A 14,886-nucleotide genomic window follows, 5' to 3' on the forward strand; every position below is an offset into this window, starting at 1 on the left:
TCAATGCAGCTACCATATTTTTCATAATGTAATTTATATAGAATTCTAGTCAATAAAAAGAAATATGGTTTTCTTCTAAACCCTCACAAAAATCTATACCACATCTTAATCAAGTCACACAATTCAAAGGTAACCTAAACGATCTACAGACTGCAGCATGCTAGTTGCTTTGACAACACGTTAAGGAAGCCTTTTTTAGTTATTTAAATTCTTTGAACATTCTTGCCTCTAGTACCCATGCCATGAAATGAATAAATCAACTGATCAAAGCCATTCATCACATATGTTTAACTTTGTACAGATTAAAATATAGTTTACGTAGAATTAATTGACTCTCCAAACTAGATTTTCATTTTTAAGCTTCTTGACTTTTTTAACAATAAAATAAAAGCACAGTCATGTGCTATTTGCAGTCTCATGACTTTGGTAGTGCATAATTCAAAATTTCAATGTACTGATTTAATAATGCTTACTTGAGTGCTCAGAAATTTAGCTTTTATCCCGGAATGCAAATTGAGTTATTCTACTGTTAAAAGGCAACTTCTTTTCCTCTCTGAATTAAACCACTACTTTTTATAGGCTAAAGGGCCTTTAAAATTAACAGGGAAAAAACATATCTATAGCATATAAAAAAGCAATGAAAATGGAATAAAGAACTAGTTAAAAAAGATCCGCAAGTGAAAGAATTTCCTTTAGTAGCTACTGAAACAATTTCATAATTGTGAAGTGCTAAGCGACTTCCAGAAAAGTTGGAAATTTCTGGAATCACTTATCTTTATATTTAAGTTGAGTTTTTTTAAATCAATGAACTGACACCTTAAAAGGATTAAAAAGTAGCAAGTACTAGGCACCACCGTTTTTACTGGAAACCAGATGCTCCCCACTTTAGTCAACAACTTATTTGCAGCAGTAGCACAAGGCTCTAGGTTTTTGATTACATGCTTTGTAAATTTTCAAGGGAGATCATTAGGCTCCCTCAACTTCCTTCCAGTGAAAAACAGTAAAGAACCTGCCACGCAGAGCTTTAGAAGAAAAAAACCTCCCTTTAGTTTTTTTTTATTCCTTTAGTTTTTGATGAAAATTGTGCTGATGTGGCATGCTTCTTTTCAAATTATTGATTACTATTAAGTCACTATTTGTTGCTTCACAATAATTATAGGTTTATATGGTCAGATTTTATATAATAACCATCCATTCAAAAAAGCTTGTCATTCCTAATACCAACAAAAATATTTATAGTGGGTTGTTTTTAATCCTCTGTACATTAAGAGAAATTGAGCTGAATGCATTTGGAGATCCAGTAACTGAAAACTGATTTAAGTCTACAAAAAGATAGGCTGAACATACATGAACACAAAACATACAGAATATGGAACATATGTGGTATATGGCTTTCCTAAATTTTACTTTATGCTTTACGTAATAAATAATACAGGTTAGAATGGTCAATATCTACACAACGTAAATAACTTCAAAAGCCGCACCCACTCGTATGCTATAGGTACAGAGAATATCTGTAAGTTTCCTTACACAGCCTATATTGCATATATTGCTATTAGGACTTCAGTATTTTGCAGTTTACCCTATAATTGCAAAACCTTTCATAACATAATAGGTGTATTCCTCTACACATTTCAAGGCTTTCGTAATGATCCTAGACTCTGAATCAGAAGGTCTCCAGGAAATCAAATGCACAGCTAGCAGGTTCATTGTTACAGCAACAATGAGCAAACCTAGACTAAATAAACAGTTCTGCTTCTTACTACTTCAAGATCAAAAAGGACACTGAAGAGTCCCATAAAACTAAACACTCCATCAATACATGTTTCCATCTTTCCCATCAACATATTTAATCCCCTTAGAAATGATGTAAAAGCATTTTCCAATTTTGGACAAAGTTCATCCAGATTATGTTAACGATGTCCCTGCTTACCGGTTGTGATGTCATCATCTGCAAGGTCGTGCTCTTCCTCCTGGACCTTGGCTTCTGGCCCCAAGGCATCAGGAGCAGTGCTGATCGTCTGCATGGCTTCTGCTGAGACTCCAGCTAGAACAAATGGAATCACAAAGTTTAGTTTTAAAAACTAAAAGAAAGATGGACCAAAACTCTAAAACTTTTTAATTTACTTACTGGATTCAAATGCAATACATGAAAAAAAATATAATATGTTCACCACAATTAGGCTGAGACAAAAATTAATGAACAAATGTTCATGTGTGCTCTATTTCTTTATATGTATATATGTACATGATTACAAACTTTCCTAAGATCTGGGAAAAACAGAAGAACGATGCTTCGATAAGTTACATTTTTACTTGATTACTTTCAACATTTTTGCTTCAGTTACTTTGGGTGATCTAGACATAATTATGCTGCACAGAATTAAAAAAAAAAAACAAACCCTAAAAAGTGCAGGACTGTTTTAAAAGTTTACTTCTTTTTAATATTAGTTCGGTTATAATTTGGGGGCTGGAAGGAGGGATGATGACAAGTGCTCTGGGTCTCTGTAGGAGATCTGAAATACACTGCCCCAAGGTGGATAGTATCTCTGTCTATGGAGGAATTAGATATGAGATCTGATAATTATCACACTGAAAGAACCTAACTGAAGCAGATGGCTGCACTAGATTGGGGGGGGGGGGCGGCAGAGGCTTCCATTCTATAAGTCACCTGGGAACTTGCCAACTGATACACACATCTGTTCCTTATACACTATTTTCCCACCCTTGAAGATACATTTTATTGTCTACTACATTTTTTTTTTAAGATTTTATTTATGTATTTGACAGAGGGAGAGCAGGAGAGCACAAGCAGGGGGAGTGGCAGAGGGAGAAGCAGGCTCCCCACTGAGCAGGGAGCCTGATGCTGCGGGACTTGATCCCAGGACCCTGGGATCATGACCTGAGCCGAAGGCAGTTGCTTAATGAACTGAGCCACCCAGGTACCCCTACTACATTATTTCTAATTTGGTAATGGATAGTAGGGTATCTCAATATTTTCCATATGGTTATCAATAGTTTTACTAAATCACAAAACACAGAAATTTCACCACTTGAAAGTTACTTTAGGAATTGAAGCTTCTAATCAATCTTTTAAATAAGTACTTCAATAACTGCATTCACAGTAGCCATCGAAATATTTTAACAATCAAAAGCTATAAATATTCAGGAACTTTTTTTTTTCCCTGAAGGTGTATTAACTTAAACATTTCTATGTGAAATTCAATCTTGCAGCTTCAGGTTTACCAAAGTCCACCACCTGAATGACCCAGAACTAGATCTACCAGTAGACAGTTCCAAGGCCTAATGACTTCAATTTGCCGAGGAGGACACACCATGTTAGTACCACTCAGAATTGCTCCAACAAAAAAATGAGCAGTGCTAAATTCAATGGTCGCTGATGAACACCAAATGACACCATCCCTCTGCAATATCATGTTGTTGTTGGGTTTTCAAGATAAAACTTTAAAAAAGGGAGGGAGATTACTAGAAAAATACTACGAAGTTAATTTTTTAATTAAACATGGCTTTCAGTAAAATAATCGCAAGGGGGAGGAAATTAAGTAAATGCCACATTTCTAAAGATTTATTGCTTAAACACAAAATCAAAGATTATGTCATATTAAATCAAAATATAAATCTCTGAAATCTCTCAGTCTTGTTTCTTAATACTTGATAATTTTGAAAATGATCAGAGAAATGGGGAAAAGATATTAAGGAACTGTTCGGATATCATCAATCTTTTACTAGTATTTTTTTCTTCCCTATAAAATTAAAGGATTCAATAAAAATAAAGCTAGTATTTATGTAGTAACAAGTTTATAAATCCATTTAAATTCATCTCATTTAATTAGAGAGGTTAAGTAAGTGTTCAACATAACACAGATACTAAATCTGAGAACCACTGCTGACACATAGGTCTTCTGATTTCAAACCCCAATATCCTTTTCACCATGAAGTTCTTCCAGGGAATGAGCTGCTCAGGGCAGGGTAGAAGGTATGACAGAACATCACAGCATAACCATGAAAACTCACGGACTCACACAACATTGAGTATCGACTCTGTCAAGCACCCCCCACAAAGTTCTTGTGCTGTGCCTGGTGACTAGTCAACTGTGGTTAGTCAATACTTCGGGACAGAGCTTAAAGAGAAAACATGCATTTTTCAAAGTAACCAAGGTTCAAAGACCAAGAAGCAGCTATGCTGAAACTGGTTCTTTGATTAATGCTTTCCAAAACAAAGTTATAAGATCCTTTATCTCTTGACAGAAGAGAAAAGAAAATGTAAAGAAAAGAAAAACAGAAAAAAGAAAACTACAGATCGATATCACTTAGTCTCAAAAGTCCTAACCAGAAGGTAAGAAAATAGAATTCAACAACATAGATGAGGAATTATACACCATGATCAACTGAGATTTATTCCAGGGATGAAAGTCTGTTCAATGCTCACAGATAAATAAGCCTAACTGAAATATTAACAGGCTAAAGAAGAAAAAGAGCATCATCATTTGACAAAATTCAACATCAACCCATGATTTAAAAAATAAAACTTTAAGAAAAATAGAAATGGAGGGGAACTTCTCACTTAATAAAGAGCACCTGCTTAAAATCTATAACATTCTCCTTAATGGTAAAAGATCAAATGCTTTCCTCAGATGATCAGAAATGAAACAAAGCTGCCCACACTCACCTCTCTTATTTAACAGAGCACTGGAACTTCTAGCCAGTGTAATAAAGCAGGAAAAGAAAATGGATACAGTTTGGAATAGATGAGGTAAACTGTCCTTATTTAAGGAAAAATGATTGTCTACAGAGATAATCTAAAGGAATAGGAGAAAAAAACTGAATAGGTGAGTTCAGCAAGGCTGCAGAATATAAGAAAAAAGTTTTATCAATTATATTTTTATATGCTGGCAAACTACATTTAAAAAAATACTACTAACAATGATTCAAAAAGCTGAAACACTTCAATGTAAATCTAAAAGAAACATATACAGGGGTGCCTAGGTGGCTGTCACTTAAGTATCTGACTCTTGATTTCAGCTCAGGTTATGATCTTGGGTCATGAGATCAAGCCCTGCATCGGGCTCTATGCTCAGTGGGGAGTCAGCTTGAGATTCTCTCTCTCCCTCTCCCTCTATCCCACTTCCCTGCATGCTCGTTAGCTCTCTCTCTCAAGTAAATAAATAAATCTGAAACAAAAATATACAATAGGAATTCTATGCTGAAACCTACAAAATACTGATGAAAAAAAATCAAAGAAGATCTAAAGAAATGAAACGGAAAGACATATCATGTTTATGTACTGGAAGATTCAACAAAGAGTAAAGATGTCAATTCTCCATAAATTGATACACAGATTTAATGCAATATGTATGAAAATCCTTACACAATTTTTTTTGTAGATACAGACAAAATTATTCTAAAATTATATGGAAAGACAACTAGATTAGCTAGAAAAACTAGATTATATGGAAAGAACTAGAATAGCTAGAACTCTGGGGGGAAGAAAAGGAAAAGGTAGAAAAAAAACCCCACATACTCCATTTCTAGATATAATGTAGTTAAGTTTATTAAAACTATGTGGTTTCAGGTTAATGGAACAAAATAGAGAACCAAGAAAAAGATGCATACAAATACACACAACTGATTTTTGACAGAGGTGCAAAAGTAATTCAATGGAGGAAAGATAATCTCTTCAACAGGTGGGCTAAGAGAACGGGACATCCATAGGCAAAAATATGAACCTCGACCTAAGGCTCACACCTTATATAAAAATTAATTCAAAATGGATTGTGGACTTAAATGTAGAATATAAAATAATAAACTTTTAGAAAAAAAGAGAAAGTCTTTGAGAGCTATGCCTAGACATGACACCAAAAGCACAATCCATAAAAGGGAAAAAATGACAGTGGACTTCATCGAAATTAAAAACTTTGCTCCATATAAGACCCCGTTAAGAGAATGAAAAAACAAGCTACAGACCAGTACCAAGAATTCACAAATCACATATCCAACAAGGGACTAGTAGCTAAACTATATACAGAGCTCTTTTTTATTTTTTAATTTTTAAAGATTTTTATTTTTAAGTAATCTCTACACCCCATGTGGGGCTCAAACTCACAAATCCAAGATCAAGAGTCACATGCTCTATGGACTGATCCAGCCAGGTGCCCTATGTAAGGAACTCTGAAAATTCTACAGTAAATAGTCTGAGAGTTTCCCAAAAGATTAAACAGAGTTATCGTATAACCCAGCAATTGTACTCCCAAGGAATGAAAACTTACGTCCACTCAGACGTGTACATGAATGTTCACAGCAGCACTATTCATAAAAACCCAAGAGTGTAAACAATCTGAGTTGTCCATCAACTGATGAATAAATGTATAAATATATCACAATTTATCAAATGATAAATAAACCATGATATATTCGTATAGTAGAATATTAATCAGCAATACAAGGAAATGAAGTATTAAGTAAAAGAAACCAGTCACAACACATCACATGTTGTATGATTCCATTTACATGAAATGTCCCAAACAGACAAATCTATAAAGTACATTTGTGTACTTAGGGCTTGGGAGTGGGGAGAAACGGGGAATCATACTATGGGTACAGAATTTCTTTTATATACAATGGAATATTACTCAGCCATTAAAAAATGAAAACTTTCCACTTGTAATGATGTGGATGAAACTAAAGGGTATAATGCTAAGCGAAATAAATCAATCAGAGAAAGACAATTATATGATCTCACTGACATGTGGAATTTAAGAAACAAAACAAAGGATCATAGGGGAAGAGAGGAAAAAATAAAACAAGACAAAACCAGAGAGGGAGACAAACCATAAGAGACTCTTAATCACAGGCAACAAACTGAGGGTTTCTGGAGGGGACGGGGGTGGAGAGATGGAGTGATGGACATTAAGGAGGGCATGTGATGTAATGAGCACTGGGTATTATATAAGACTGATGAATCACACCTGTACCTCTAAAACCAGTAATACATTATATATTAATTAATTGAATTTAAATTTAAAAAAATGTTTTTTAAAAAAACCATATGCAGATTCACAAAAAAAAAAAAAAAAAAAAAAAAAGAATGGGGCTCGATCCCGGGACCCAGGGATCATGACCTGAGCCGAAGGCAGATGCTAAACTGACTGAGCCACCCAGGCACCCCAACTATCCTAACTTCAAACTGGGCATTGGGTTGGTAAAGAGATACCTAAGATTCCTAACTTTTGTTGGGAGATCGCAAGGGAAGAGATACTGAGAATGGGAAGACGACATTGCTACCATCAACTCTCAAATCCAAATGTTGCAGATTATTAAAAACTAATTTTAACAGTTCATTATGAGGAAATGATAGAAGCTTTTCCTTTTGAACTTCTGGATCATACAGTTATGGCAAAAGATGAGCAGAATTATTATTTAATCCCTCTAAGCATGGTAATCATTATCTGCAAAAGAAGGAATAACATTTAAAAAAATTCCTAGTCATATCTTAGCTATTTCTAATCTCCTCAGTATTTAATTACGTGTTATATTACCATCTTACGTTAGCAGGCTGACATTAGAGCAGACATTCTGTAAAAGGCAACTGTAGGATCAAAATCAAACTGATGGCTCCTGGAGGCTAGGGGTGCGGGTAAGAGACTAACTACAAAGTGGTATTAGCGAATATTTTAGAGTAATGAAAATAATCTATATGTTTGGGGGTTTTAAGACTTTATTTTTTAAGTAATCTCTCCACCCAATGTGGGGCTCGAACTCCCAACTGCGAGATGAAGTATCTCACACTCCACCGACTGAGCCAGCCGGGTGCCTGGAAAATAATCTATATGTTGATTGTGGAAGTGGAGACAGGACTATCCATATTTGCTTAAAACCCAAAGAACAATAAAATTCCTGGAAAAGGGTGAACTTTTCTATATATACATTATACCTCAATAAACTTACTTAAAAAACAAACGATACAACAGAAGGTACTACATCACTGTCACTAAAGAGAACTGAGGATTATGCCAGAATATAATGCTGCTTTCCATGAAACACAAAGACTATAGAGAAATTTGTCTTACTTTCTTCTTGGCCTAGAAAACTAAACTTTTTCAAGCATAAAAGTCAGTTTACTACTGTCCACCGTAAATAAGATGATGAAATACTCCTGAGAAATATGAAGGAAAGTCCACTTAGAAAATACTTATATGGAACTCTCAGTTTCTTACATGTTAATAATAAAGATTACAAAAATTGTCAACTAATTATATGGTGGTATTTTGCTATTTTCTTATACACTTGAGCTTATTTGTCAAACCACACCACAATACTTAAGACTAAGCTACTTCCTGAGTATCCCCAAAATATCTGGCAATAATGAACACCTCATAAATACATGTTGAATAGAACTGAATATTTTCAGTCCCACGATACAAATTATGTTTTTAAATATACTAAGAAAATAGGACTAAGTAGTAAGCTTTAGGGAAAGATGTATAATAAAGAGATGAAAATGAGATAAAATAAAGAAATACAATAACAAAGGAGATACAAAAAATAATAGAAACAGGGCGCCTGGGTGGCTCAGTCATTAAGCGTCTGCCTTCGGTACAGGGCGTGATCCCAGAGTCCTGGGATCGAGCCCTGCATCAGGCTCCTCCACTGGGAGCCTGCTTCTTCCTCTCCCACTCCCCCTGCTTGTGTTCCCTCTCTCGCTGGCTGTCTCTTTCTCTGTCAAATAAATAAATAAATAATCTTTTTAAAAAAAATTAAAAAAAAAATAATAGAAAGATGCAAGACACTTAAAAAAAGTTAATCCCCAAATCCAGATTTCACAAAATAAAAAACATGAACGTACATTATGCCAAACAATAGGTACCTATAAATGGGTTCTACACTGTGAATCAGGAGGAAAACAAGAGCAAAAATGGGATGGAACAGAAAACAGGTCTGAGTAAGTTTGGACACGCAGCGGAAGGGGCAGGGTGGGCTGTGGCTGGCAGCCAAAGTAAGAAACAGGACAGAGAAGACTACTACCAGCTCTCCGTGTCATCTGGATTCTAAACACTGAGATCATTTTCACTATGAGATTATACATATACACACACACTCTCCTCTTTGTCTGCAATATTTTTAATCACTTTAGAAAAAACATTTTTTAAAATGTAAATATGAAATACAGTTTTCAAAATCAATGGAATAAAACAGCACTTGCCTCTCCACATCAGCAAAATCAGGCACATTATTCTAAATTTCTCTTTCAAAAGCTTATAAATTACCTTCATAAATATTTTCTTCCTACTGACTAATGCTATCTGAGTAAGGGTAAATAATATGAACTCAGAAGATCTCTGTGCCATGTGATTAACTTAATAATCAAAGATTAAATACTAAATTTTAATAGAGTAACATTTAAAATACAGCGCTTTAATCCATACTGGGATATAAAACCATTTGAGTTCATTATAATTTTATTATTTTATTGAAGATTTAGATGGATGAAAGTGATAAACAATACTGTTAGGATTCAGGAAAATATATACCACGATATTTATAAATATTAACAAAAATGCGATTTTTCATTCCCGTAGTGATATAGATTTGCACTGAGGGTGAGAAACGGATCTGAAAGAATAGCAGGTATTTTCATTTCATCAGTTTCTCACAACTGTGGCTTTCCGGTGGTCCAATTAAAGTATACCAGAGGCGATAATTTGATAGGAACACTTACTTTGAATAAGGTAAAATTTAACAATAAGGAAGGGAGTATGTGTGAGCCTAGAGTTTCTTTTCAGGCAGGCGGCTTGAATTTATTGGAAGCAGATCTTTGCAGTGACTGACCACACTGCCCCACATTCCCCACAATCCTTATGACAGACAGACGGCCTGCCTCGCATTAATTCACTTCACACCACTTCTATCGATCCACAGCCGGTTCCCTAGTCTCTCTGCACACATTGCCTGTCTGGCTGCCTACATCCACATCAGCACATACACACAAAGGCCAGAGAAAGATAACCTTTTGCTTTCCATTAAAGACACAGTATCCACTTTTCCTTCTGTAATAACATCAAAAATATAAAATATAACAGCACAGATGTCTCAGAGAAAAGTCTTCCTGCAAGAAATGTTGAGAGTATTTACCCCTTATTCTAAACAGACATCATTTCAATTTATCAAAAACAAGTTAGTTTATTAAAGGCCACAAAGTAATTAGATGAAAAAATATAGGCACAATAAGCAAAATGTCTTCAAGCCTGAATAAGAATATAATAATCATTTGGTAACATGAGTTTTGATAGTTATTTCTAAGGAAACGAAATACATTCTTCCTATTCACATTTTGATTTTTTTTTAAGAAAATTGTTCTCACATAAAATGTAATTATAAACAATTCTGAAAGCAACAAAAGAAACGCCGAAATATACATAAGGAATAGGAAACACATAACTGTATCAACAGAATAATAACATAAGAGGATAAAGCTTTATTGTTCCTCTTTCCCAACAAGAACCTGAAAATGATCCATGGTAAAAATCACACCTAATACTTTTAATTCATTGCATGTACTTTTTCAAAGATTTCTGTTTGATTTGCAGGCTATGAGCTGACTCAACACCAATTTTGGTTTCAGAAGACACAATAAAACAAAGATTTATTGTTCAACCTACAATGTGTTGAGAAACAAAGGCAAATCTGTCTTGACACACAACTGTACTGAAGTATAAACTTAAAATTACAACCTTGAATGATTTAGAAACCTAAATTGTAAGCAGAATTATATACCTCAGAACTGGGCAAAGTATATTCTTGTGGAGAAGAAACTCCCTTTGGAACTGTCTATGAATCTTCACCGTTTTGCTAGGATTACGCAGGCAGAGGTTACACCACCAATAACACGGTGCACTAAATACAGGACAGTAAGTATACTGTTCTAGTAACAACATGCTGCTTTAGAAATCAAAGAATGAGAAACTGATGAATGCTGCAGAAGCTAAGGAGAGCTTTAAAATAAGGAAGATTTGCCTGGCCCTGAAAACTGGGAAAGATCTGAAGGAGAGAAGCTGGCACTGCCAATATGAGTAAAGCAAAGCTGTTAGAATGATGAAGATAGGTAAAGTTCCTTCCACTCTCTTAAATATTGATGAAGAACCCAGGCTACTGGGTACCAAACCCATAGCAGGCACTATAGACACAAAGGTGAAAGAGACATAGCCTTACTTCCCAAAAAGCTAACATGTGAGGTGAGGCCATGCGACTCATTAAAGAAATTTAAGCATGAGAGATAATTTTGTGTTTTAGAAAGATCTCTCTTAAAGCAATATGAAGAATGATTTGGAAGAACTCAAAAACAGAGGTAGCAATAAGGCCAACAATTTTTTTTTAAGATTTTATTTATTTATTTGACAGAGAGAGAGACAGTCAGTGAGAGAGGGAATACAAGCAGGGGGAGTGGGAGAGGAAGAAGCAGGCTCCCAGCGGAGGAGCCTGATGTGGGGCTCGATCCCAGGACTCCGGGATCACGTCCTGAACCAAAGGCAGACGCTTAACAACTGAGCCACCCAGGCGCCCCAAGGCCAACAATTTTAAAACCATACTATACTTGGAGCTCCATGAGTTCCCTAGAGGTTCCCGAAGACGACCGCCAAGCTTCCCATCTTTACCTTTTTATATGTGGGTATGTGCGTGCATGCACACACACATACACATTTTATAAAAGTTTTCCTTTGAAGAAAGAACACACTAAAAAAAAAAAAAGACCCTGAAAACCCCTGATGTAGATTTTTTTTTAAAATACAGTATAAATGGGGAGAAAACCAAGGTTGTTTTCACATAAAACATATGGAAGGAGAACGGGCTCTGAACATAGAGAAGGGGCTCTGAACATAGAGAAGGGCAAGAAGATTCACTCATCAACTCTTTCTCAATGACAGTTATGCTGGGCGAAGGGAATAAAAATGAAGGGTGGGGATGGAGGACTTTATAGTAGAGAAACTTATAGTCATGCGGAAAATAAAGATTTATAAGTGCATAGTGAAAATAGTATCCATCTAAAGAAAAATCCATTAACTCTGGGAGCGGGGAGGGAGAGAATACATGTCAAAAACAACCTCATGGGAAGGAAGTACTTGAGCTGGGTCCTGAAGCGTGTATGGGAATTTATCATCGAATGACACTAAGTGAAGAAAATTTCAGGTAGACAGGAGAATATGTTAAAGGACCCTAATATAGCCACAGAAATGGGCAGCAGAAGTGTAAGAAGTGGGAGGAGAGGCAAAAATGCGGCTAAAGGGACATTTAAGGTCAAAGCCCTAAAGGCAGTGAGAAACAGGGTGCTAAGAGAAAAGATGAAGCAGGAAAGGAGTATGTTTTCATTCTTTAAGGCTTCATCATGGTATGTGGAAAGAACAGGTCAACAGATGTAAACATAATCACAAGATTGCCAGAGTTGGTAGCTATGTAATGACAGTAAATGAAACTTCAATATTTGAGGTTTTAGGATAAGTAAGGATAACCCTACAACTTGTTTCTTATCATCAGAGTAGTCTAGGAATTCAGTTTGTACAGAGCCAGAAGCAACTGTCTGAAGACAATTATGAAGGCAGAGAGTTTGATCTATACTAGCAGACAGTCTCAGAGAGGCAACCGATGAAAAGCAATAACTTCTGGCAACCTAGCCAAGACACTTTGTATCCTTGTTTACAAGCCAGGATAAAACACAATGATGTGTTATCTCTTAAATTCAATGACAGATATAAGGTGCATAGGTTAGCACAGCATCTAGGATATAGTAAGTGCTCAATAAATAGCACCATAATCAATATTATTATTACTGTTATTATTAAGTTTAGCTTATTTTTATTTACTTTTTCTCTAGACGTACATTACTACCTCCAGTATTCAATATTCAACTTTTTTTTCTATTTGATGAACCCATTTATTTATATCCTTTTTTAACTTGATTAAGCATCACTTCCCGGCTTTTAGAGCTATATTTCCAGACATCTTATGACATCTGTTTACATATAAGCCATTTGAAGGCAAAAATAGAATAAATATTTAATACATTTCAAAGAACCAATTTATCTTATGATTGCTTGTTACTGCCAAATTACGCTACTTTCAAGTATCTACATACACACAGGAGTGGGAAAGCTTTGGACCTTGTAATGACTCAACACACATGATTAATGGATTTGAAAATAAAGACATAGGAATCTTGGTTTAATATCCTAGTGGGTGACACACTTAATTGGCAGCAATATGCTATAAGATCACACTATAAGGCATTTGTGATATATCAATAGTTACTCAATTAATAGATAAACACTGTGATGTGCTCTGACTTCATTATTTGAGAATATTAAATTCTTCTTAGATAACAAGAAAAACATTCAGATGGATAAAACCCAAAAGACATGTTAAGTCAAGATAATAAATAAATAAGTAGTGTGTAAGATTATAGACAAACTTTTTTTTTTTTTTAAGATTTTATTTATTTATTTGACAGAGATAGAGACAGCCAGCGAGAGAGGGAACACAAGCAGGGAGAGTAGGAGAGGAAGAAGCAGGCTCACAGCGGAGGAGCCTGATGTGGGGCTCGATCCCAGAACGCCAGGATCACGCCCTGAGCCGAAGGCAGACGCTTAACCGCTGTGCCACCCAGGCGCCCCTATAGACAAACTCTTAAGATGTGTTAATTAAGTACAGATAGTAAGTTAATGACCTAAAAGATATGTTATAGGTTAAAAAGGAAGAAGCAAGCAAGAATAAGAATGCTACTTACAGAGAGAAATGAATGAAATTACTAAGTCATACGACAAATGTAAAGCTTCTAGGAGAAAATCTGCATGACTGTGGGTTTGTCAATAAGTTTTCAGATACAATATCAAAACACGAGTCATGAAAGAAACTGATAAATTGGACTTTATCAAAAACTTTTGTTCTGTAAATGACAAGTCACAGACTGGAAGAAAATATTTGAAAATTATACAGCTGTCAAAGGACTTGTACCCAGTATATATAAAGAACTCTTAAGACTCAACAATAAAACAAGCGACCTAATAAAAAACAAGCTAAGCAAAAGGCATAATCAGATATTTCACCAAAGAGGATATAAAGATGGAAAATAGGGGCGTCTGGGTGGCTCAGTCGGTTAAGTATCCGACTCTTAATTTCAGCTCACGTCATGATCTCAGGGACAGATTGGGCAGTGTCAGGCTCCGCAGTCAGCGGGGAGTCTGCTTTGAGAATCTCTCTCCTTCTGCCCCTCCTGCTCGCTAAGATAAATGAATCTTTAAAAATAAAATTAAAAAAAAGATGGAAAATAATCATGTGAAAACCTGCTCAGTATCATTAGTTACTAAGGAAACACAAATTAAAATCACAGTGAAATACCACTACACACAAAAAAAATGCCTACAGAAACAAAACAAAAAAAACCTAACCCATCAAATGCTGGGAAGGATACAGAGCAACAGGAGTAACTACTGCTCGCTGCTAGTGAGAATGTAAGATGTTTCAACAACCTTGGAAAAACAGTATGGCACTTTGTTGGTTTTTTTTTTTTTTTATAATTACACTCACATTTACCATATGATCTAGCAACTCCAATCCTAGATATTTGTCGAAGTGAATTAAAATCTCACGATAATGCAAAATCCTCCATGTGAACAGCCGTTGTAGCTTATTCATAATCACCAAAATCTGGAAACAATCCAGATACCCAGAAATAGGTGATGGATAAACTTTGGTGCACCCATATAATGGAACACTATTTAGCAATAAAAAGGAATGGCCTACTGATCCATGCAACAATATGGATGAATCTTAAATATATTTTGCTAAGTGAATGAAAACCAACCCAAAAGGCTACATGCT

General features: G+C 35.4%; 1 protein-coding gene across 3 annotated transcripts in view; it reads right to left on the reverse strand.

Moving 5' to 3' along the window:
* The window catches only part of WDR7 (WD repeat domain 7), a 347,769-nt gene that overhangs the window by 188,764 nt on the left and 144,119 nt on the right, over positions 1-14,886 (reverse strand). For all 3 annotated transcript variants that reach the window (XM_026496379.4, XM_057313055.1, XM_057313056.1), the window contains one exon: positions 1,934-2,047. In XM_026496379.4, the coding sequence (XP_026352164.1) occupies positions 1,934-2,047 (114 nt within the window). The remainder of the gene's footprint in view (positions 1-1,933; positions 2,048-14,886) is intronic.

This window comes from Ursus arctos, unplaced genomic scaffold (assembly GCF_023065955.2).
Source record: "Ursus arctos isolate Adak ecotype North America unplaced genomic scaffold, UrsArc2.0 scaffold_17, whole genome shotgun sequence".
NCBI classification, from domain to species: domain Eukaryota; kingdom Metazoa; phylum Chordata; class Mammalia; order Carnivora; family Ursidae; genus Ursus; species Ursus arctos.